Below are 26,146 nucleotides of genomic sequence, written 5' to 3' on the forward strand. Positions count from 1 at the left end.
TGCACCAGAACATCTTCAATACTTAAGATGGATTTCCTCTCTTCACAGTATGGATGGAAAACAGAACAGGGTATACGGTACAAACATGTACAGAAGATATTTTGACATTCAAGAACGGTACACTTACCGTACTGCTTTCCATTTTTTAAAGTTGAAAATAAGGCAACTTTTTTCCACGGAATTTGTACCGGTTGACCTCTCGAACAATGTTCGAGACATTGCATCATAACTACAGCAACAAGCTGTACTCGGAACTGAGTCACAGTCATTCTGAAATACCATCATTGGAGGAAGCAGGCAGAGTTGTAGAGCCCCCTTGTAAATGCTAATAATGAACCCTTTTCGTTAATTTGGTGAATTTTTGTAGATAGGCCAAACTGCCCCTGGTCATCCGTTACCACATCCGAATCCGAAGAAACTAATGACTGAAAAATGATCTAAAAACTAAAAATCATTATGTTCAGATAGAAATTTTACACCCGTTGCTATTTCAAAGAGCGTTTGAGCAAATTTTTAAAAGCGTTGCAAAAGGGCAGTTCTCATATCCAAACAATTTTGTAAATTTTTTTAGGCCTATCTGCAAAAATTCAAGATGCAGGCCATTTTCAAAGTCAATGATTTCTCTTACTGTTATCCCACTCTTACTTTTCATTTCTGCCTCCTGTCTTGCAACTTATGATGAAGAAGTGATACTAAAAAAGTTAGTTATGGTAACCTACCTTTGCTTGGCATCAAGGGGTCTCTCCGCGAACGGGCACACTCTGGAACGACATGGTTTTAGCGTCAGCTGTTCGTCCGTTTCCCGCCGAAAAACAAGCTGACCTCGTTATCGCTATTCTCAATTCCGAGGTTTTTGACACGCAGGGATTGCAGGGATAGATTAATTTACTAACTCGGGAATACCAATCCAACATAAAGGGCATAAAGCTCCCTCAGAAAAACTGCCATAGACATCAGAAAGGTCAGTCATGAGGCTACGTTCCCACATCATCGAGAGCGAGTTGGGCCGTTGGTGCATCGGCGCCAATCGCTCAACCTACCATATAGGGGTTACTAAGGGAAGTTACACAATAACCCCAAAATATGGTTGATAAATGGGAGGGAATGGATAAGAAAAGCTTCTTTTCCCCACTGATAGCCGATGCACCAAGCCTACCTAATAGCATCAGAAAACTCTAAGAAGCATAAAAGATGCCTAAAGGTATGAGAGGTTTTAACGATGCCATAAAAGAAACTCAACACGCAAAGTTATACTGAAAAGGCATTTAACATAAAGAAACAAAATGAGGGAGAGAGGGCTGGGAAAATACAATGAAACAGCCTAGTTGTATTGTGGCTTCACCAAGCAAGATGAGACCCACGCTATGCCAAAACCTTAAATACCCCTAGATTAACCAGGGGAATGAAAACGCCACGAAACACACATCTTACCCTTGTTATACAAATCAAATTCACAGGAGGCCGAAAGATTCCCTGAATTGCCCATAAACTAGTAGAGCAGATACAAGCAAAACGCGAGGAAGCGTGGCACAAGAAAACATAACGAAATAGTAATAACAACAATCTCATGCAATTTAGTTAACGCTCAAAAGCCCCTCGTAAAATGAACTCTGATTAAATTTCATTTAATCATCATTTTCAGATTTCACAACAATTGAGTTTAAGTTTAAGCAAAAGCGACGGCAGAAAGTCGTGGGTTCGTTTTTATCAATCTATTACAGGTCATTGATAATAAGAGTCTGAGATGGTTAATAAGCTCAGGCATTGAATTCATTGATAAAATTGAGGATCTTATTTGATATAAACATGTTTAAGCTCAAGGAGGGACAGACACAATAATCTGTATTTAAAACGCAGGGGAGTCACACAGACTTTTTATATAAGGGGAGGTCCATCCGCAATAATCAAAATTCACCTAAAAGTATCGAAAAGAAATTTAACAGGACCAACTTTATCAGGTAAAGTGTGTTGATAAGACCTAAAAATATCAAAATACAAAATATTGTCGTTAAGCACATAAGAGACTAGTAGTCACAATAATATAGGCTGTTTCCAATAATAATGAGTTTAAACACATCTGATAATATATTTATCTTTTATTCATTATTTATTCATGTTTTTGATATTATTATGTGTTAGTGGACCTATAAGTATAAAAAAGGGTTATTGTTAACAGTTCTTGGCGGTACAGAACTTGAAAATGGCCAATATGTTATAAAATGTTTGTTTTTTCAAAGCAATTTTCGATTTTATTGTTAAATAAATCAGGTACCGAAAATTATCAGATTACAAAGAAAATTGTTAAACATAATTATCGGATGGACTTTACCCTGTAACAAGTTCATTCTTCTGTCACATAATACGCATGCGCCGTTAATTACTAATCACATGACTTTTACTCTATATATTGCTTAAAAACATGTTGTTGTATAATCTACATGTTTGTTTAAAGACAGTCTTATCGGCTTAATATTTAAAGCCTTGGCCAAACTGAGCAACATTCACAAATTCATAAAGCCTTGGCCAAACTGGGCAACATTGTTGCCCGACAAATGTTGCTTGAAATTTTGTTGATTTTTTTGTCGTCGAAATATGGTGGCCAAACTGGGCAACATTGTCGTGCAGCATCTTTTGCTGATGTATTCAAAACAGCGGGCCAAATTTGAATTGATAAGTGGTTTCAAAAGTTTGGATAAATATGACTGAAAGAAAGCAAGCTGCAGCCACTGGAAGCTGATTTTGACTCAGAACAACACCATCCTGTTGCTTTTAGCCCCCTTTGGTTGAGCACTCGTAGAAGCAGTAGCATTTGGCTGATTTGTTGTTTTCAAGAACTTGCACTTGGACTTGTTTCAGACGAGACCTTTAAATTCTTCCTGAACTATTCTTCCACTCCATGGTTTCTTCCCATTCTGCAAAATCAACTTCGAAGCTTAAATTTTGACAGGCCATTTTGATTGAATCGAGTTGAGGATATTGTTTTGCAATACAACACTGCGCATGTTGATTGTTTCTCAGATGGTAAATTAAGGTGAATTGTTGCCCGACAATGTGGCCAAACTGGACAACATAGAGCTGAGCAACAAATGTTGCCGAAAAATGTTTGAGCATGTTCAAACATTCGAGCAACAAATTTTTTAATGAATTTGTCGGCCGACATGGTGGCCAAACTGGACAACATTTGAGCAACATTGCACAGTCATTGCATCGAATCATTCCATACGCGGCGACGTGACTCTAATGCAGATGGAAACAAACAAGTGTTGTCACTTTATATATCGTATGTTTTTATGTTTTTTTTGGAGCAGATGATGGTGAATGTAGGCCAGCTACCTGGATTAATTTTGGATGCCTGTAGCAATATTTATGTTGGAGCGTACATATATTTCAAATGTTATACAATGAGCTTTGGAATTTCAATAAAAAATTGGTTCTTTCTTTGTAAAAGATTTGCGCTTATCTTTTTCGAAAGTCGTCCATCTAATTGACATTTCTTAACCTGAGGCAAAATGGTACGACGTTAGATTTGAATTAAGCTTTTCCGCAGTGTAAATCCAGGCAAATAAGAAAGGTTAAAAGTGCTTTCCTTGGGATAAAAGGCTTTAGCAGACGGCTTCAATACATCTACTGTCATTTTATTCACCAAAATAATACAAAAAATCTCTATAACCTCCTCGTTGGCACATACGACATGAACTTAAGCCAAGCTTCTCTTTATAAATTCTAGATTTCATAAATTTTATAGGATTATGAAATCTCAGCATGGCAAAACACAGCAAAAGACTTTAGCGTTTCAAAACACTCTTTGCATCCATCCACCAAAGTAAGAAAAAACAGATCGTAAAGATTGTAATCTGGAAGCCAACGAAGATATAATTAATTTGTTCTCAATGTGCTAGTTTCGGTTTCACTACCCACCAAGCTAGGATTTCGTTTCTCTGAGGAATATCAGTAAAGAAATGTTTTGAAAATGAAAACATTACTACAACATCAACAGGTTACTTTATCAAGAATAAAAGTTATCATAATATTTTAGCACAAATTGTTTGTGTAGAAAACTGTTTATTGACAACTTTGAAAACTACTTGCAGAGGGTGACAAATTGACAAAACGCAATGGACAAAACCGTCTTTACACCTCTCCCACCCTCTTTACAGTTATGGCCATCCTGAGGAATATAGCTACCAAAAAAAGCAAAATTGATTTGCAGATTTAGATACATCTCATTGCTTTCTTTCATGTAATGTAGTCCAAGATAAAATTTTCTTAAAAAAAGATTTTTTGATGTCGCAATAATTTGACACTCTTTAGTGACCAAAAAAGGCAAAATAAGAGAAAAAAGATCCAGAGCTATATATGGAAATTCTCGCAATTTATATTAATCAAGTTTAAATGGAAATTCAAATCAACTGCACTGAAAATATATTTATAAGCAAATGAAAACTACATGACAATGATATTCATATAAGTCTAATATACAATTGTCTATGGCTGCTACGCCCTTATGTACGCTTTCAACTTCGATCCGTTCAGAAATTCCTTGGCAATTTCTCTAACATAGGTTCAAAATCTTTGATTGACCGGAAGATTTGAATATTTCATTGAACGTTGCTGTACTTCACTGAGAATGTTACAAAGTTGCAATACTGTTTGAAATAGAGACAGAATTTGTGTCAAAAGATCAAGAGAAGATACGGACAACAATTTCAATGGCAATAATTAAGGCGGGAAAGCGATAGATAATGATTGGATTCAAGTGCCACGCCCATCAGGTGCCTATAAAATTACGGAAACGCCCACTTTTACAATTACATTCTATCTTTAACGTAAAGTGGATAAGAAGATCAACAAAAAATCTTGGCGTTATTTGATCACTGCTTACTGCCGAAAATCTTTTTTAGCGGATCAAAGACAAATTGAGCGCATAACACAAAATGTTTAGGGAGGGGGAGGGGGGAATGCCGCACACCTATATTCCCTGGTAAGTCCGTCTCTAGATAGGCGGAAGGAAAGCTAATAGAAATTCAAGGTAGGGAAAATATTTGGTGCCTATAAATTAATAATGAAAGAAATTGATAAGGTGACTTTTGTAAGCCTTTTTTCCTAACCGTACCAATTTGGAACCCTTTCACACATTTACGCAGAACTTTTTGGAACGGTTCAAATGGAACTTTTTTTCCTAGGTTTTTTCCTTGATTCCATTTTGGTACGGTTCCACGGGTCCTTTGTAAACGGTAGGCCTAACTGTACTCATTTTTACATGCTTTCAGAAGAAACCGGTCGCGTGTAAACGCTGCTTACATTCGACATTTTTCATCATAACTGTTTGTAGCATCGTATAACTTGATAAAAATTAATGAAAAATACGTTAAGGAAATCGAAAAAGGGGAGCCCAGGAATTTTACTTTCTACCTTGTTTACATCGCCTTTGATCTCCTTTTAAAGAACAACATTCTAAGAATTCCAACAGTTACATTTTTCACCGTCGAGCTTCAATATACGGCAAAGAATAAAAATCAATATTTTAACCAACTTAATGGCTTTTTAACAAGCAATTGTGTGAACATAAATACATTTAAAAGCTTTTTATTGGGGCAAAAGCTGGATATCGTATTCCCACAATGACATACTGATTCAACAACACTATATTGAAGAGCTCAGCAGGCTGTGCTACCAGCCGAGAGTGGCAGCAAACGAAAGATAATATAGCTATGTAGTTCTAATTACGATTTTGGGGCCAAGGTTGTATCTATGGACAAAATCAATAGACAATTTTGTTATTTTGGCTTCGTGTCTGTACTAGGTTGGCGATCAAGGCCAAAACACCATTCTTGTCTTAAACAAGAAATTAATGGTTATTTTAGTTCTGTTCTATCTGCTGAGGTTGCAAATTCTTCGTTTCAGTTAAGAGCAGGAGCACACTAAATACCTATTCAAATACTTCCATGCAATGAACTTTCTTAAAAATTATCATAAAAATTGAAAATTTTCACTTTGAAAATGCTAAGTGATGGGGGCCTGCAAAATAGCGTCTACTTCTGCTAAACGGTTGGCAGATTATTAAAAAAATTAATTATTATAATTCTTATTGATTCAGTTCCGGAAAATAACGTATAAATGGTGCAATAATATTATTCCAAATTTATTAGCAGTGAGTTTATCATTTTTTATTTCCTCGTCGCTCGTTAATAATTTCCTTCAGTTTACGTTTCCTTACTTCTAAAGCATTCTTGTCGAATGGTATTTCACTACGACAAAGCAGCTCAATGGCGTTCATGTAATCTTCAACCTGCAATACTGGTCCTTGCTCAACCAGACTGTTCAACAAACCCTGCAAGATATATTTCATATTAGGAAAAACACAGCGTAGGAAAAAAGGAAGTAAAAATTGGCACAAGCCTATGGGACAATACTCAAGCTTTTTCTTGCAAAAGAAATACCAATACTTCATACTGAAATGGTATCCTTACTTTATAAATACCACCACAAATGTAAGGGATATAAGTTGGTGTCCATCTCTAGCAGGAGAAGAAAGAGCGGTTTTATGACAGGAAGATAAAGCGAAGTCTGTTGCATGATTTGAACAAAATAGCAGGAATGACTGAGCCCGTTGGCACAACAGCATTTGCTGTGCTAGGAGTTGAAAGGAAGCCATCGCTCCGATGAGAAAATGTTCGAGAGAAAGCTATAAATTAATTGGATAAGATTTTGATGGAAACCCTACATAGGCTGTTTGGAATAAAGACCAACATATCCTAGAAAAACGTCCGAATTTCATAACAAATCTTCCATGCTTTGACTTGACTTAACCTTTGCACTTAATAAGGAGAGGGGCAATGACTAATGTATGAAAAGCCTGGTGCATGCGCAACACAATCAATGTGAGCTTTTATGTGGGTTTTGGCTGTAAATGAATGGAACCGGAATCCTTTCCTTGCTTGTTTGCAGTGATAAAAACATTCAAAATTGAAAAGTTCCTTAGGGGTTATGTCTTAAGTATTAAAAGGTCTTTGGCTTTCCTGGCATTCTACATGCAAATTCCTTGTAAAGTGGTTCATTACAAAATGTAACATACTTAAAGTGGAATATCATACGAAAATATCTTTCTATTACGCTAATATTGTCTTATAATTAAAAAATGAGTACACAGCAAGGTTAGCCACAAGACATGACGTTGCACCAGCTGACTTACTATTTTTATCAAATGTTTATCATTTGGCAACAATACGAAACTGCGCATGAGGTTCTACTTGACCATGCAAACGAAACAGATTGGCATCTCATTTAGGGATCACTGTGAGCAGATTTAGCAACAAACGCCCACAAATAATAATGGCCATCGAGAAAATCTTTGCTTATAAAAGAAACAGATGTGGCTCACCGCAGGCTTGGAAAAACATCTTGTTATTCACGAGCTTCTAATGAAGTTCTATGTGCTTTTAGGGTTTGAGAATTCCATCATAAGATATGTGACCAAGATAAATGAGACCAAGATTGATAGCATTATTACTTTGACCCTTACAAAAATTAACAAATGAACTGATAAGAGAGTCTCAAAAACGTCTTTTCCAAATAGCGTCTAGTAACTGGCCGCTAGGAAGAATCGTTTCGCTTTCGTTAAGTCCAAAGTAAACAGTGTGCAAAAATCCTGGTACTTGAGTTCCTTAACTTTTTACAGTATCTTAGTACAAACAGGTTCCTAGCGAGTTTCTTTAACATTTCTAGCAAGAAGTTAGAAGGCATGGAGCCAGGGGCGGATTCAGGGTGTCGCACAGGTCGCACAGAAGACCGTCAGATTTTCAGAATTTAGTTTTCGTCTTCAGTCATTAAAATTAGGCAATCATTTTTACCACAATCTTCTATTTTCCTCCTTACAGTCAATACATTTAACTCTCTTTACACAATAAACACAGGACCGAACTTGGTCGATCTCACATCCAATGCCACGATTTAATTCAATATAGAAGACCATCCTAGACCGTGAACAGTATGATTTTTAAGCATGTCGCCCGCGCCGCATAAATATGCCGGGCCCTTTGTTATGCAAATATTTTACCAAATTTCACTAATCAAGGTTCAAGTTTTCACATATTTGTGCGGCACGAAAAGTCTGTAAACACTATGTTAGATTAATGTGCCTCACAACTGCTGGTGAGGGAAGAAAATGGATGAGGCTTGAAGTTGTGAATGAGAAGAATACCAATTTTCTTTATCTATACGGAAGAGATGCACAGGAAGTGTACATTTCTGAGTCTCAAGATATTTTGTTTTAACTGCGCGTTGGATTTGCTGGAAAATTTGGAAAACCTTTTACAGGCAAAAATGTTTCACTGAACAATTTGAACGTTTCAGAGCTGGCTAAACTTTGAGATATTCCCAGTCTCGTCGCCACCTTCAAAACTACTAAAAGGCTTACGAGCCTCGTTTGTGTCGCCACTTCCGCTCTTAAAAAGAAGGGCGTCCAATTGAGGCGTCTCATCGATCAAAGTGTATCGGTCTTGCTTCGTCCCATTTGTATTAGGACAAATCCCATTTAGAAAGTAAACACTTACAAGACATGAAAATAATATTTTATGCCAAACATCAAGATGACTTTCTTGAGCATGATGAATTTTTTGATTGATAGTAGTTGAAATAATCGAAGTGGTAAACTTTAGGGCATTTTGCCCTTAGGTTAGACCTAGTTTCTATCGTTCCAGGGGGGGGCGGCCCCCATCAAGGCTCCGCCCTTGACCATGAGAGAGGCCCCCTGGACCGCTTGCTGGGTAGTGTTATGTACGACCGTCAATTTTATTCTATATCCGCCCCTGCCTTGGACTAACAATTTTGAAAAATCAAAAAAAACATTAAACGTTTGATAAATAACATTTGAGGTTTCTTACTTCTTTTGACCCTGACAAGATGCTGTACCAATGTTTCTTATGCTTTGAATATATGATAAAGTTCTTATTTTGAAGGATGGGTTAATGGCTTCTGAATAAGCAGCAGCCAAATTCGAGGGGCAAATCACTCCAAGAAAATCTCGAACACCTTTTGTGAAAACCCTTTTGTTTTATCTGAAAATCCCTAGAAATCCTTTTGTTTTAGGTAAAATCTCGTACGCTATTTGCAAGAGTGAATTGCCCCTCGGCCAAATTCATTTTAGCACTTTTCAAAATAACACAGATTTTGAAAAAACACAGTGATTCAATACTTACATCAGGGGTTAGAAACAGCAACTCTATGTACTGCTTAGCGTTTTCCAGATCAGGTTCCCGTGGCTTCATAAAATCTACAAGCTCTTGTTGTAAGGTGAATATATTTTGACTCCTAAGACAAAATAGTCCAAGTAATTCTTAGAATACTTGTGATATTCAAACTATAACTTGAAAACCGAAATAAGGCAACCATCACTTCTGTATTTACTTTAGATTTTTAGTCATTTGAAACGTGTGTAATACATTTTGACATTGCAATATACCTTGACAATATAACAACAGGCTGAGAACTATCAAGTGGAAATTAAAGAAAGAATGGTTTCAGAATTCAGCAACAAGGCCTCTCGTCCCAACTAAAAGCTTGCCAAGTTTTGGTACACCAAACAAGATTTGTGTAACTTTACAGACACATACAACGGATCAAAGAAAAGATTACTCACATTTTCTTGACGCCATTTCTATTGATCTTCTTTATGTAAGCAGTACTTGATACGATGATAGATGCCAATAGGTAACCAATGCCCTCAAACAGATATCTGAAAAACGGCAATACTTTTTGTCAACTGTCATGACAATACGATATGGCATTAGCTAAGGATCAATCTGACCAAAATGTTACGTTATTGTAGAAAGTCTAAAGCTCAAAAAAACATTTAGACAATTAAACATTTTTTGCAAAAACATTTAAACTTTTGAAAAACAAATGGGCATGCTACGCGATATTTTGAGATAGGAACAAAATGTTTTACCAAAAATTATCTTCATGGTCATGAAAAATTATCTTTGAACTCAAATAAAAAAATTCTCCAGGCAACATTAAAATACATTCCGACCTCTGAAGGACTTAATTAAGAAGTTTTAGAAATCTTCTCTCCTATGTAATTTGTCTCTCATTATTCTTGTTTTGTTTTTGTCAATGTATTTTGCATTTGTTTTAACTGCCAAATTGTAAGTGTTTGTTTTGCTATCAGTAATCTGTAACATGTAATTTGTAACATTTGATGTCACTCTAATTTCAAGTAAACATGTTTAATTTAATGGTCACAGGGTTGCTATGTATTTCCATACTCCCTGTGGCATCGACTTGTAAAATTTTATGAGAATATATAAAAGTGTTAAACTTCAATATTTCTGCAAAACCTGCATAGGAAGTCAGTAGAATCACTTGATGGATTAAGTAGAACGGAGGGGTCTGGAGACTAATTGTGCAAGGTTTAACTATAGGTAAAATATGTTAGGACAAAATTTATTTTCCATGTTTGGAGGGTTCTGCTTTTTGGAGGCGTCAGAGGTATGAAGCTGTCAATTTTTTTGGAAGTGCCCGCTCATCTTAGGTGTCCGTTTTAGGAAGATCTCCCTTGTTTAGAGATTAAAGTTATAAGGTGTCTGGGAAACACATTTGCTCCAAAAATACTTTAAACAGAGAGCTTTGGTGCAAATGAAGTTAACAAGCTTTTTGTAGGTGTCCCCTGCAGATATTGCGGATTTCTTGATTACGGTTTAGACATATAATCTTATCAATAAAGATCTGAAATCTGGCTTCAGTTGTTGATTACCAGGCAACAAAACCTTTCAAGTACACCACCATCTTGATAAAATTGAATTAGTACCCAAAATTAAAACCGAGTATGCAGGCAAATCTAAAAAACTCCAATAAACTGCCTGTTGACATACGACAAACTAAGTCATTCTTTATAACTAGGAATTTAATTAAAAGTCATCATTATTAGTCATTCTTTGCTTATGAACAGCGTTTTACTCAAGTTTTATGTTAAAAAGGTTGATGTAAGGCTTTTAATGTATATTCCTTGATTTAATGTCCATTTTTCATACATAATTTTATAGGACATTGGTAGATTTATTTTTTTTTTACGTTGCAGGATCCACTTTGAAAACAGCAGAGAAGCCCAAGCGTATAGTTCCTGTATTTAATCCTGTCATATCACACGCACCTTTTATATGAAACTAAGCTCAAAATTATTACACAGTTTCTTAACTCTTCTTTTTTGTGTGATAAAGTTTCTCAAAGGTTCTTCAAATACCAAGAGCTCATTTTATAGAAACACAAAAACGTAATATAAAAAGCGTAAACAGAAAACCTCATCAGGTGGAAGAAGTTGTTACCTCTGTCATCAATACCAATCTATCCCGAAATAGGAAACAAATCGCCCAAAAACATTTTTGACAGTGTCTAATGTTGAGAAAGACAAGTACTATGGTTTATCAATTTTATTGTCCACTTTTTGCTCGGTTTCCTGAAGACGTTTGTTATTAAAATGAGTGTATGTAGCAAAATAATTTTAGATGCAATATTCAGTGAATATAAGAATGGAATTGAAGAAAGAATAAGGATAGTTTACTTTAATTTAAAAGGTGACAGCGAAGCTGAACAGATTTCCTCGATGTCTCGCAAATCCTTCGTCAGCTGTGGAACTAGAGGATCAACTTCGACGGCGTCCATTGAGCAAACATAGGTTGACTGGAATGCAAATTAATTACAAGAAATTACACTTAAAAGATGCAAGCGTTGCAAAAAAGATTGGGAATAAACAAAATCTTTCAATTGAAAGCAAATAGAAGCAGAAAAATTCCAACTGGTAACACAGGTGTATCACAACAGTGGCGTAGTGGCGACGATGCTGAAGCAACTGTGCTTTCCTTAATTTTTCGAGCAAAATAGATTCACAACAAAACGAAACAAAACAGATGTGCACAATAACAACGTTGTACTCCCCAGCGTGAGAAAGCACGAATACAAGAAGAGGCAAAGACCACTATCGGAGATAATAAAAGTTTCGTTCTTGGTGGCTGCGTCTTAATTTAGGCCTCCCGCAATACTTTTGAAATCCGGCTGACAATAAAAATATAGTTGCGACTCAACTTAAAATCAAAACAGGCAAACACCTTGCATTTGATTGGCACAATAGACACCAAATACAATAAGCGGGCTATGATGCCACAGACTACCCGAGGAAGGTGAAAAATACAAACGTAAATAAAACTAGGCAAGTACATTGTACAGAAAAACAGAAGCTGCAGACTAAAGAACAAGTACATTAATCTTTATATAAGAAAACACTTTTATCAGAACACGGAGGCACAATTTGGTAAAAATGAGTAGATCGCGAGATATTTTTTTGAAAATCTTCACACATGTTAAAAATGTAATACGAATCGTATATTTAGTTTTTTTCGAAACACCTGAATGCAGCTTTAGAAAAATCAACATTAAAATATAAAATCAAGAAGTACCCGAACCTCAAGTTATCCAAAAACTAAAGACATCGAGCTTCGGCATAAATTATCTGATTCTTTAAAAAAATTTGTAAAATATAGTGAGCATTTGCCTCCATTGTCAACTGAAAAATGCTCCTTTGAGAACTTGTACCCTTTAGCTGTGACCTTTTAGATATTTATAGAATAAATGCAACATTTCAGCATAAATACAAGGGCACTATACAACTGCAGCCAAGCAGCTACGACATGAAAGTTTCATGTAGCTTCTGCTTCTGCTACAACGATATTGAATATCTTACATACCTGCCTCGTTGCGGGTATGAGGTAATAGAGGCAATGGCACTGGATTTCCAAATGCAGAACCAAAAGGCACGTGTCGGCAAGATCTTGGAATTCGAGGGTCAGCGCTTCTAAAGACCTAAGTGATCGAAATTTTTATTATTTGCAAAAATAATGAAAATTGACATGCTAATATTTGCAAAAAGGAAAGTCTGCCTTCCAAAATTGTCAACTCCCGACAAAGTCACAAGATTTTAACAAGAGTCCAGAAAAGTGTTTATCTTTCCTCCGAACAATACTCTTTAGTTGTCAATTTATTTTTACTTCTGAAAACTTTCTTCACAAAAGGATGAAAATATGGCGGAATTTGGGTGTGACGCTAAAATTATTTTGCTTTCAATATTTTTTCTTGGCGCCCGTTGACCGTGTTTAGGCCCTACACTCTATTTAGGCCCAAAGATGCAAAACTTCGTTCACTGCCACACGCGGAATTGGTCATATCTTTCCAAGCAACAATGGAAGTAGTCTCAATTGGGGTCTACAGTATCATCTCGGTACACTTTCCGGAAGTAATTAGAAGCTGGAACTATTTGTTATTTCAGAATCATATAAGCTAATTTAAGGACATAATGAAATTAACTTCCGAAGGTAGAATGATTTTATTATAGGTACCCAATTTAAAAACGTGAATCGTCAAATCATTTTGGAAATGATAATCGGTCCTTTGACTATGCACAATATTCAATAAAATCACATGACGTTCAAAGATAACTAAGGTTCCAGTAATTTTAAAATTTAAAAAAGAAAATTCTCGTAATTTTTTAAAAGCACACCATTCTATTGAAATAGTTGAAAATAACTAAATTGGCAAACATAAGGTACTAAATTAGAGAGACATGATTTTGGTAATACCACGAGCAGTAACAAAAATACCTGAGAATATCTTGAGGTATGGGTGGCAGTTGCTGGATAAAAAAAGATGCATCAGCAAGTATATAATAAAGTATCAGAATCTCGTTTTGCGTTTGGAAAATAACGTTTAAAAAATATTCTGAATATGGAAACATTGATAAACAAATGTTGACAACATTGCTAATCAATAAACTTGTCAGTAAATAGTCTTGAAAGCTTAGCGGATAAACATTCGAGGAGTAAGATTTATCATATAATAATTTGTGCGTTTTACGGCATCAAGCACTATTTGACTAGTAAAGCAGGAATTGTTGTCCAATTATTGGAATTAATTTAATGTTGTTTCAGATATTTAAAATTTAACTCAAAAACAGTCTCTTTCCACTATTCTCTTATTGTAAACTACACGAAGTATCAATGGTTGGTAAAAAAATAACGCTGTGAAGAGACCATCCATTGAATATTACAATAAAGGAAAGATTAACAGTAAAGAGGACCAATACAAATGGAAGAATAGCGATGGGCCATTACTTTTGTTGCTAATATATAACTTTTAAAAACAATTGACTTATATTTCCTCTTCGGCACGAAAGGCTACAAATGCCTAATTACCAGTTCAAATCTCCCATAAATAAATGGCCTACTTACAGCAAGGAGGTCCCCTAGCGAATCAGATCCATCGACTTGAATTGTAGTTGCTTTTGCAGACAATTTAACGATGAATTCTTGCAGCTTTCTCGTAAACCAATCCTGCAATTAAACAATATCGAAACAAATACATAAGTTGGATGCACTAAACAGAAAATGAAAATTGGACGCATTTGTAAGAACATATCTTCATAGAAAATAAAAGGGACATTGATATATGGGAATTAATTACTGAGAAATACGAGGACCTAGTGGTCATTAAATTTGCATCATTGAACGAATAGGTTTTGCAAGATCTTCTGTAAAAATCAATTCAACCTTGAAGAAAAACATTACAGTGCCTCCCCCCTTCCCGTTGGCTTCAATGGAAGTCCAACAAATGAACACTGTTTGATTTGATTTGATTTTTGATTTGATTTTGATTTAATTCACATTCTACTATATCTCTAAAAAAGCTAGTTAGTTATATAAATTATAAACAAATCAACTAAAGAACGCAACAACAATAACAATAACATTATTTAAAGACAAGTCGAAGCAGAATACTTAAGGAGGAGCCTTCAAAGTAGGCTAACTAACGAGATGAAGCCTCCCCCACCCTTTTGTTTCAGCGATCTATATGTTTGGGATAACAACTGCTCTTATTGCTTCGTCTGCCATTGTCATTACTTGCAATTTAGATCCTTCTACTGCTTTCGAGACGCTAGAGAAAACACTTTCCCTTATACCCCCTTTTTGTGCCCCTTTCTATAAATATACACATCAATTTCGAACTTAGCCCCTTGACTTATCTATTTCCATCAATACGAATTTTTCTCAAAACCTTTAAAAGCAAGAATAGCCCCATGTGAGTGTTCATAACAGAATTCCTTTTTGCAAAATGACAAGGTAAAGAAAATGCTGACGATATAAGAAGTGCTTGATATTTGTTTACTCCAATTGACGACGATACAGCAGTGTTTGACGAGCCAACGGTAAACAAAGATCCGAACTATCCTCTAAATTATCATGCGATATCCTGCATTGACCTGGGTCTAAGCTTATCTTGTCAATGCATGCTAGGATAAGCCCTACGCTGAAATAAGCTCCTCGGCTTGAATACGCCTCCAATAACATGCTTTTGAGGCCAACTGGAGCTATATCGATTAATTACGTCAAACAATTCCTTTGATAAGATGAGTTCATAATGAGACCGATTTGATATAAAGGGCAAATTTAATATGGAGGATATAGGTACATCAAAGAGTTTTTGACTAGAAAAGTTTTGTTGTCAACAGCCTCCTGAGCAAAACATGTTCATTTCACTCTATCCCCCCTTCTCAACATCTATGGCTTTGTATAAGTGCTTCCCCTTTGTCAGTATACAGAGAACTTCGAATAAAAGAATTGGATGGTATGTGATCAATGGAGTCCTAAGGTGAACATTCTTAATAGGCAAGCGGCACTGATTGGCCTATTTCAATCCACAACTGGGTGTATATATTTCCTAGCGTAGAGTTTTCGATCTATGTTCTGACGTTTTAAACTCTGAAAAGTGTCAGACGAAAAGCTTTAGTTTACTCAATTGTTTGTTTCTTTCAAAGCCATTTTCATATTTTGTACCACCAAAAGATTGAGAACAAAGAACCACCGATGGAAACAACTGATACTAAAATTGATCTGAAAGGATAAATATCATATCAGATCCTACGGAGACACACATCCATGATAATCCAAAAACCAAACTTTCATGCCAAAGCAACTCTTGTGGGAAAAATTCAAATCAAACATGAGACGATGGATCTCTTTACTAAAATCGTTTGCAGTAATGAAAGAAATACAAGAGTTTAAAATGTAAACCATAGAATCCACAGAAATATTTAATTACGAGGAAGCAATAAATTGCACTTACAAGGCTTTCTTGCAGACTCACAAGCGATTTCAGATCACCGATATCCAGAATAACCTCATTTTTTGCTATCGCACCCCTTTTCAAGGTCCCAAGAATCTTGTCTGTTTGCTAATGAGAAATATATCAAACGTTTAAAACCCTGTTACACGGTCATATTTTCAAAACGACATTCGTCAGATACGTTACGATAAGAATACGTTAAATTGAACAAGAATAACATCTGATGAAGATCTGATGAAAATATTTGACCTGTAACATGGCCTTGAGATCACATTAAAACAACAAAAACACGCAAAAATTACATAACATTTGCTATTTGGCTTCTCTGATAGCAGTATGACAAACGGGGCTTCTTCGAAATCAACCTTTGAAATCTTGAAATGTCGAAGATCGTGGAAGTCTTAATAATGTATAAGGCCCTGACTTACCGAATACAATTTAAAGCAATTTATTTTTCAAACTTATATTTATATTGCCAGCTTTAGCTGTAGTGCCATTAATATTTGCTACCGGCATGCACAATATCTTGCAAACATTTTGAAAACTCAAGAGATTTTATGAAACACCTTAGAGATATGAAACAACTTATTCTTCTTCTCCGAATAACACGCTTACCGTTATAATTTGACCAATCGACCCCCCCCCCCTTCAGGGCAAGTCGCACTAAAAAAAGCACCCTGTATTTTACAATAATTTTCAACATTTGATTAAGAGCTTCACCAAAGCTCTTTATAAACTTTATTTCATTCATTTTACAATTCTTCACCTAGAATAAATATATATAGAATAAGAATACTGCTTTACAGTAGCACAGTAGCACAAATCAGTCGGTATAGTAGCGTGAGCACAAAACTCGGAGTAACAGTGAACATGTCTCATTTTTAGCCTAACTTCTACAATAATACAAAAACTATAAATAATAGATTTAAACAAAATTCAAGGAAGAAAATGAAGATATTACCTGCGCGTTTCTGAATCTAACCGACTCCATGTCTTCGTCTAGAAGCTGTAAAACACAAATTGGACTAGTAAGACAAACAACCAAACTTAGAGAAAATCTTTTTTTGTCAAATGCGATCGTAAAATTGGGTTCTTACAGAAGTAGTCAATTTAGATGATTACACAACAATTGACTGATGTATCACAATGAATTTATTTGAGGGCTGACAGTTTGAAATTTGGAATTGGCTTTGAAAAAAGCAAGCATTTCACAACATAACTGGGTATATTTTCTCGGCCCTAATTTTGACGTTTTATATTCTGAACCGTGTCAGACGAAAAGCTTTAGTCATGTTGTAAAATATTTTCTTTTTCAACGCCATATTCAAATTTTGTGCTGCCAAAAATTCTTCAAAAATGGAATGTAAACTAAACAATATGCCAAAGCAGGTGAGGGATTCTTCGAATTTGCAGTAACAGTAAAAGCTAAGTAAACAATATTTTTAGCCAGTTTTTTATTGAGAGCGATTTATTTCAAATCTTAAAATTGGGTAGACACCAACTATAAAATTCTTATCAAAGAAAATTCAAAGAACAACAAGTTTTGCAATACGATGACTGACCAAACATGTTCATAGCAAAATTTACTACATAACAAGCTTTCCATCCAGAAAATTTCAAGATGAAACGAAAAAGCATATATAGTTTACTGCAGACATGTGCACCAAACAAAGTTTCAAAATTTATATCATGTTAATTTTCCATTTTCATTAAATCAAATTTATCATGATAATAGCCATTACATACAAGCATCTTTCCCTTCGTTCTTTCTTCCTGAAGATTAAGCCAGTTTGGCAAAGATTTGAGGTATCTGTTTATATCTTCGTCTCTTGCCCAAGAAGCACTAAATATTCTTGATGGCTTTCCAGCTTCTTCCCTTAACACAAGACCTATAAATAAAAACACATACGTTAAATTGCCTGGGCAATATAGTCGACTACAATGCCAAAATTGAGTGTATCATATTAAGTTGCTACACGGGAAATAAAGGTCATTCTATCCTCAAAAAATACTTTTGCAATAAACTTGTAAGGCCCCTGTACATCCCTTGGCATTTTAAAATTGTTTTTCTACCTTTCTTTTCGTGGTATAGAATTTAAAAATGGCTATGAAAAAAGCAAACATTTTGAAACATGTTACTAAAGCTTTTCGTCTAGCACTTTTCAGAAATAATCTTCTTCCTTTCTTTAGAATCAGACAATCATTTCCCTTAACACGGAACAAGCTTTCTGTACAAAACCATTTCAAGATGAAGCGAAAAAGCGACTATAGACTGGAAACGTTTCATACTCTGAAGAGTGCCAGGCGAAAAGCTTTGTTAAGATTTTTCAAAATGTTTGCTTTTTCAAAGCCAATTTTCCATCATTATTGAATACCAGCATAAAAAAAGACAGATTCTAAAAATAATATTTTGTAATGTTCTGCAACATGGAATTATCGTTGAGCCCTTCAATGAACGTATTGATTCGCTGCAAATCTCAGACTGGAGAAAATGATACACAAAAACTCAAAGCTTGAAAGATATCGAGAACCTAAAAAGGTCATAGAAAAATTGTAATGAAAGAAGTATTATGTTTTTACAGTTAAAAATACTGCATCGAGACATACCTTTATATGCCTCTTTACAAGACAATAGATATTTTCCAATAACTTGCACAATTATTTCCAAGAATTCGGTGGTGTAAAGAGGAAGTGATTTCATCAAAGAGGAGAGCTCTTCCACTACATTGTATATGGACACTGTGGCCTATGTGTAAATCAGCAGATAAATTATCAAGAAAACTTGTTCAACAAAAATTACCACTTGTTTATTCGTGTAAAAAAACAAGTTAATTTTCAAAACGTCCCAATAAAATTGACATTAATAATGGGACTTTCGTGGAAATTGTAAAACCTTAAAGAATTACTAACTAGTGTAAATAAATGTTTATCGACTGAAAAGCTCAAAAGCAATAAAAACTTTCTTTAGTACGGTAAAGAAAACCTGCACATTAAACAACATTGTACCTTTCAACTGCTCCAAAATACGTTGAGCAATGGTTCAAATAACAATAAAGGCCTAAAATTCGTATATGAATATCTAGTATCAAATATAAAGCTTATAAAGAAATCGTATAAATTGATTCTTCAACAGTTAATCAGAGAATATGTAATGAAATCTTTTTATAGAAAGTTTATAAACTGAGAACATAAGGCCCAGAAGAACGAGAACAAAAATGTATATGAAAAGACAAACCTTTAGCAATGGCCTGTCGATTCGAAGGGTATTCTGGGTCGCTTGGTCGGTAAGATTCTTTAATGCATCTAGTCCTATAAACACAACAACAAAAATGCAGTTTGGGACAAATTCCGCTTTATTCCAGATTGGAAGTTAAAGAATTCGCAAGACGATAACGAGATTGTCAACAAAAAGAATTTGAATTAGCTTGACTGTCTCTTTGTGAAAGAAGGACGCGATTCATTACGTCCCATGCATTGCATTTGGCCATCGGTGTTGGTTTCGAGTTTTGGCAGCCATGAATTAATGGCTACCAGTGCAAAGTAATTGAAATAATAATGTGAAGTAAAGCGATCTTCCTTTGTAGTAGCGATTATTAAATGAATATAATTTTTTCAGGATAGCACATGATTAACAAAATGAGATGGCCTATATCAGCACAATCCATCTTTTGACTTGTCATGAGGATTTTTTTAAAAAAAGCTTCCAAAAAGATTTTGCACATTTAAATTGGTCATTTTCATTAAAAAGCTGTTAATATTTGAAAATTTATTGAAAACTAGTCTTCTGAAGAGTTTTATAACAATTTCAATAACAAGAAAACACGAAGAGAAGGTAATATAAAGATTGAATTAAAGACTTTCATGAATACAAAAACAGGCAAAGTAGCTTCTCAGGGCAGTGAAGCTACAAAAATTGTAATTTCTGAAAATATCTGTGAATATCAGAGACTTGATTACACTTTTTTCTCTCAGTATAAAGTTATTAAACACTCGATAAATCCAGGGATTGTATTATTGTCCAAAACGGAACGGTCCGTAAAATTAGGAGTTAAAATTAAATTACCACGTGTTGCAACTTTTGTTTTTTCCATAACAGCATAAAGAACTTGATTTAGGAATTCCTTTTTGACGAAATCAGTTATTGAATGATAAAGTACTCCTTCGACCCTGCCAAAAAATTAGATCAGGTTACAGACAAGTAGACAAGACCTTCTTTGGCACAAAAAGGACAAACATGTTATCTAAAAAATGTTGTTCTTCCAAATATAAGCAGAATTAAGAGCAGCAGTAAACATAACTGCGATACAGCGAAGAATGCAAAGTTTTTCTATCATGTGAATAATTAAAGAGACATTCTGTGTATGAATCTTAAAATTTATATTTGGATTGACAAAGTAAACACTGACGAAGAAGCAGTCACAAATGACATTGAGCAATTCACAAAACAACAAATCAAGTTTCAATTAAGAGAATCCGTGAATAACAAACCTACTTTATGCTCCGCAATGAAATTTCATAAGAATACTTATAAAAGAAAGCAAAATGTAAGGAAGGAAAATATCAACGATTCCTTAAAAGGTGCAGAGCAACAAAACTTCAAGTAGCACCAACATTTTTATGTAATTACGTACCCAAGTTTTGATGACGTTATTCTCTCCACTTCTCCAATAAATGTCATGACAGGAATAAAAAGAACTAAAAAACAAAACGAACGAAGTTTACGACAAGCGACAACAAGGCAAAAATTATTACGGATCAAAATTAAGTTTTAACAATACAGTTTTAACAATCTACTAATAAATATTCTATACATCTAAAAATGTTTGTGTAGCAATGGAAACATCCGTTTGGTACAAAAGGCACGAGTGACTTGTTAATGTGTATATATTATGAATTATTGTATGTTTTTAGAAATTCCCAACATGATGAGAAATTGTCAATAAGAGATGTTAAGGTACAAACACTTTCACATGTGCAGTATTAAGGACAATTAAATAGCGACAATTAAATAAGGGGTTATAAATAAAAACGCTTTTAGTTTTGCTACTTGCCAGTTACATTGGAAGCTGATGGTTTACAGAGAAGTTGACATTTGCTCGAGAGGAGAGAATCTGCATAAGGATCGTCGGGGATCTGCAAGCCAAAACAAAACAGTTTATAAAATATCCTTACGTAACCTGGGAAAACAAATACAACAAAAGATGAGTCAAAACCTACCATCCAAAAAATGGGAAAAACAAAAACTTATCATTTGTCATGAACAAATAATATTAGGTGACAAAAGAACCAAAAGCAAAGTTAGTGATGACAAATTTCGTTACTAGGAAAATTATTTGCAGTTATTAAATAAACATTGAAAGAGGAAATTACTTTCAGTGACAAAGCAAACTTCGAATTACTGCTTTTTTATCAACTAAATGGTAGGCAATTTTTTAAGCAGCAAAAAAATTATAATTTGAATTTTGGTACAATGGTAGGCAAATTAACGGCATCCGTTGGTTATATCTAACCAGCAAGTTAAATAAATTGAGGAAAAGGGAGCTGAACTGTTTTGACCCTAGTATTTGCGATAAATCAAAACAAGACAAGAAAATCACGAAAAGTTTTTTTGAAGGAATAATTAACATAAATTTGGCTCACCGAGGATACCAAATCCTGTCCCTGGTCTTTGATATAACTACTCATTGCAATGGCTGATGATGAGCCCTCGAACCGGAACAGTGGGTACTGCAAAAAATGAAATACCTAAACCTTTTCTTTCCATTACCTAAACCTTACGCTATTTTGCGCGAGTCACTCTAATTTTAGAGATGTGCATGAAATAGAGAAGGGGACTAGAAGACATCGAGAACAGTGTTGTAATAATAGGTTGCAGCATAACACAATCGAAGAGAATTCACACCAATATACAGCGTATATTTACAAGCATAGCGTAGTAGTTCAACCCAGCACTCGAACTTCAATTCCATTGATTATTCTCGCAAACACTATTCTTTTACTCTAACTCGACTCCAATTCTATCTATGATTGATTGTGCAAGAGCCGTAACCTTTTTTATGACTAATTCACAACAAAAAGGCCTAACTGCCAACAAATTTTAAGCATGAAAACATACATCGTTCCACGTACCAACTCGGCAGAGAAAAAATAAGCTGCTTTTATCTTTGAGAAACTACCATCACAAGTAGGCATAAAATAAACCTAAACATGAATAAAGAAAAGCGAACAAACCTTTGAAGATTTCGCTTTTTTCTTGCTAACAAAAAATGAATTTATCTCGCTGCAAAACAAAAAAAAACCATCAACCTTACTGGGTGCGATAAATGCTAACATATATGTTGAAAATATAATATTCCACCAAAAAATACAAAGCCAATGATAATACAAAGCAAGTTTATCGAATGATCAAAAAAATATGGTCCAAAAAATATGCTTTCAATCTGGTATGATATGCTGTAATAATATTCAGAAACTTATTAAAGAATGATAGATTTGATATTCAAAGCAAAATCAAGACAGTTTCCTATCCAGTGGAAAGATACTTCAAAATGATATTAAAACTTACCCTTCCGTGTTTGGAAACGGAGACAGAGCCTGCTGCCGAGTTGCACGACTCTGGATGTCCAGATAATAACCAAGCAATATTTGGATCTGAAAAATATGCAAACTTGTTAGCAAGAAAATAGTTAAGAGAGAAAGGCGCTGGCTTTGTTTCATATATCTAATTTCAGTAGGGTTCCGTGTTTTTGTCTCTGGACGCTAAAAATATTTGAAAGGTAAGGATATCAGATTTTGGTCTTAAAAAGGTTACTTTGAAAGAGTTCTTCAGGCTATATATTTGAAACCTGCAAGAATTAGCAATCTCAAGCCATGAGATACTTTTTAAAAGGGTTCAGAAAAAGATCAGTAAGGCCAAATATTTCAGGCTAGTATGCTTTACACCTTAACGATGTTAGAAATGGCTCTTAAAATGCGGGAAATTTTCAAGCCTTAGGACATGGTTGACATTTCACGGGAAAATATTCAGGCAGACAGCTTTGATAAGCTTGATCAGAAATGGCTCATTTAGCTAATCTGTTTGGAAATCTTGTTAGAAAACAGAGAATAAAACTTAAAAAATACATTGAAAGGTTTCCATGCAAACTTAAATAGGCTTTCTGAACCTGAGAGAACTGTAAGAAAATTGAAAAAAACCAATAATTTTCTGTACCGAGAATTCAATTTCGGACCACACATCTTCTTCTGTGTACATTTGTATTTCTGAAAAGATTAAACAAATGTGATCTTCTGCAAGATGTCATCTCGAATTCAATACACAAACCCAGGACAGTCAAAGCAAAGAAATAATTTTTAGCAACAGTGAAGAATAATAATAACATTTTCTATCACAATATTATCAAGAATAATAGTATCAAAATTATTATTGAATGATATTCGCAAGGTAAAGATGTACCCATATTGCATAACCAGTGGCGATGAAATTCGTGAACTGGCACGTGTTTCAAAAACAGAATGTGTTGTACATAAAGACAGTATACTTTGTGTTTCATTCAACGCACACAAACCATTCGTGGGTAATAAGAATTTGCTTCTGCTAATCATAAGTCGTTTATTCGAAATAATCAAAACCATTAGTACAAAAATTTGCTTCCAGCAAAATGGCTAAAATACTTTTTCAGTAAAGGAGTACATTTACTGACATTGGCCTTTCTGAATTTTATGAATTGAAAAATTGAACCACTAAGTTCTATAATGACCTGAAGTTTCTTCTAAATTTCCAGATTCTTCACCAGACACTGAGTCCAAGTGATAAACAACAAATTCGGCAACTTCCGCATTCAAGGCATCTTTTGATTTTCTCCTATCCTGTGAAGAAATTATCCTAATTATTATAATTTATTTCATAAAAACAGTTTAGGGTGCAAATACATTTGGAAAACTAAAAAATCATTTTCAGAGAACAAGGATACATAATTTTGGCAGAGGGAGGGCTTTTCTCTCGTCATTGCTGGGTGAGGCAGGCAAGGGGAAAGGAAATAGGAAACTTGAAGGCAAGAAAGGAGAAAGGCCTGTTTTAAACAAAAAAGATATGATATACATGCTCATGGTATACAAAATGTCACGTATAAAATCTATGCAGTTTAAGCAGTTTCATTGGGGTAATAATCAGGTATTGCAACGGAGTAACAGCCTTTATGATCAGGAAATGAGTGTAGAATCAGAAATTTTCATCTGCTTCAAAGTATAAACCAAAATAGTAAAAAGACAAAAATAAAAAGCTCCGAGGGAAACAAACATAGATAAAAAATGAACAGAAAATGAAACAACAGTATATCTCCCGGTACACAGTGTTTTCTTGGGGCTTCTTAATCAATGTCAATACTGGTACAATAAACATAGATTGAGACATGAATGGAGGCAGCAAATATGTTTTTTGAGTCATCGTCGAGAATTTCAAAACTGAATCAATTCACGTCAGTAGATTTCAGGGCATTAAGATTGTTTTATACTATACTACCTGAAGCTCTGACAAAATTATGTGAGGTTAAATGCTGATGGGTAAAACTATTACAGAAATGGTCCACTTTGCAGAAGAAAGACTTTCTGCTTATGTTAATTAAAAAATGAAAACCTCCTGGCTATTATAATGTAAAATTTGACATGGTAAGTAGAAAAAGTTCATAAAGGGAAAACAAGATAAAAAATGCAACAAATAGAATAGTTGGGATAGATAGCTCGACGATGGAAGTTAAGTAAGGGGAATCAAGTTACTTGGGAAGAAATAATGCAGATGACCGAATTCAAGAGATCAAATAAGATACAATTATAAAAGTAAAGAGTATTCATAATCATTGTGCTGAAAAATAGATAGTGAGGAATTGAAAAAAGAGAGGATTTAAAGTTGGTAAGTTTGAGACACATGGACTAACAAGATACCTTGATTCTCTGCACGGCATCAATCACAATTTGATGGTTCCTCGCAATCGCCCTGAATTTCTCAAAAATTCCATTCAGCAACTCGACCAATAGTCCCGGTGATTCTTTTTTAGCTAGTTCCTAAAACAGCAGATAGACGTACACTTGAAATGAGGGAGGGAGTCAGACGGTTTTGTTTAATCAGCAAAAGGCATTTTGTCATGGAGGTTCCATTGATTCGGTGTTTGAATAAACAAAGTGCAACCAGCGCCTCATGTACCCCTGGCCACAGCAAAGAACAACGTTCATGGTAACAGAAAATCAATCATTCGCAATGTTTGCGTTTTCAAACTTCATAGCAAAAAGATTCCTTAGGAGTCCTTTAACAAATGTCAGGTGTCGGTTTTAGAAGAAGGTTTATGTATCATAACATTAAAAGTAAACTTAAAAATGCATTTGTCATACAGAGTTTTTGATTAATCTGCAATCGATAAAGCTAATACCAAACGAATCCCTGCTTAAAATTGATTTTAGGAAAGATGACCTTAAGACAATCTTTAATCTTTAAGAAAGATTAAAAAGCAAAGTTAAATATTAGGAAAGAAAAGTTAAAAAAATCATCATCAAAAGCAGCTGGTAGCTAGGAGCTGCTGGTTTTCTAGTCTTCAGATCATAAAATCAGTTTCTCTAATAATAAAAAACCCGAGCTTCATTTGCAAATGAAAGCAAACTATTGATTATAGGATCATTACCTCAACAGTTACAGCATCACCCCTTGCGATAGCCCTAGACACAAAAATGAAAATGTCAACAAATGCATAAGAAAGACACAAAGAGTATAACAAGAGAACAGAGCAACCAGGCCAAGACTACAGAGGGGAGGGGGGTGGGGTAGGGAACTTTACATAAAGCCATACCTCTATAGAAAACGGATTTTGAGTATTAAACTGTGTAATAATATGTATATTAACAAGCTCAATCATGCTTTAATCACATGACCCTCCGCGGGGGCGCATTTTTTATCCAAAACCGAGGCTAAGAGATTTCTTGTCATGCCGAGGCTAAT

General features: G+C 34.8%; 2 protein-coding genes across 3 annotated transcripts in view; both read right to left on the minus strand.

The window, feature by feature from the left end:
• The window catches only part of LOC135695879 (adenosine receptor A2b), a 49,261-nt gene extending 47,719 nt beyond the window's left edge, over positions 1-1,542 (minus strand). The window contains exon 1 of one of the 2 annotated variants that reach the window (XM_065215076.2): positions 720-1,542. The gene's annotated coding sequence lies outside the window, so the exon portion shown is untranslated. Of the gene's footprint in view, positions 1-127; positions 671-719 lie in introns of those variants that run through there. The other variant, XM_065215077.2, reaches the window with a different exon arrangement.
• A 2,809-nt stretch (positions 1,543-4,351) lies between these two features.
• Positions 4,352-26,146, minus strand: part of LOC135695872 (exocyst complex component 4) — a 34,430-nt gene continuing 12,635 nt past the window's right edge. The window contains exons 12-33 of the mRNA XM_089112513.1: positions 25,833-25,866; positions 25,102-25,221; positions 23,922-24,030; positions 23,375-23,424; positions 22,730-22,815; positions 22,396-22,444; positions 21,805-21,891; positions 21,216-21,297; positions 20,796-20,859; positions 20,228-20,331; positions 19,400-19,473; positions 18,772-18,910; positions 17,911-18,053; positions 17,126-17,170; positions 16,165-16,272; positions 14,274-14,375; positions 13,647-13,678; positions 12,738-12,852; positions 11,558-11,676; positions 9,638-9,733; positions 9,198-9,309; positions 4,352-6,331 (exon numbers count right to left, since the gene is read on the minus strand). Coding sequence (XP_088968639.1) covers positions 6,161-6,331; positions 9,198-9,309; positions 9,638-9,733; positions 11,558-11,676; positions 12,738-12,852; positions 13,647-13,678; positions 14,274-14,375; positions 16,165-16,272; positions 17,126-17,170; positions 17,911-18,053; positions 18,772-18,910; positions 19,400-19,473; positions 20,228-20,331; positions 20,796-20,859; positions 21,216-21,297; positions 21,805-21,891; positions 22,396-22,444; positions 22,730-22,815; positions 23,375-23,424; positions 23,922-24,030; positions 25,102-25,221; positions 25,833-25,866 — 2,041 coding nt within the window. The 3' untranslated portion in view covers positions 4,352-6,160. The remainder of the gene's footprint in view (positions 6,332-9,197; positions 9,310-9,637; positions 9,734-11,557; positions 11,677-12,737; positions 12,853-13,646; positions 13,679-14,273; positions 14,376-16,164; positions 16,273-17,125; positions 17,171-17,910; positions 18,054-18,771; positions 18,911-19,399; positions 19,474-20,227; positions 20,332-20,795; positions 20,860-21,215; positions 21,298-21,804; positions 21,892-22,395; positions 22,445-22,729; positions 22,816-23,374; positions 23,425-23,921; positions 24,031-25,101; positions 25,222-25,832; positions 25,867-26,146) is intronic.

This window comes from Rhopilema esculentum, chromosome 14 (genome assembly GCF_057945365.1).
Source record: "Rhopilema esculentum isolate cy_ngs chromosome 14, ASM5794536v1, whole genome shotgun sequence".
Classification (NCBI taxonomy): Eukaryota; Metazoa; Cnidaria; class Scyphozoa; order Rhizostomeae; family Rhizostomatidae; genus Rhopilema; species Rhopilema esculentum.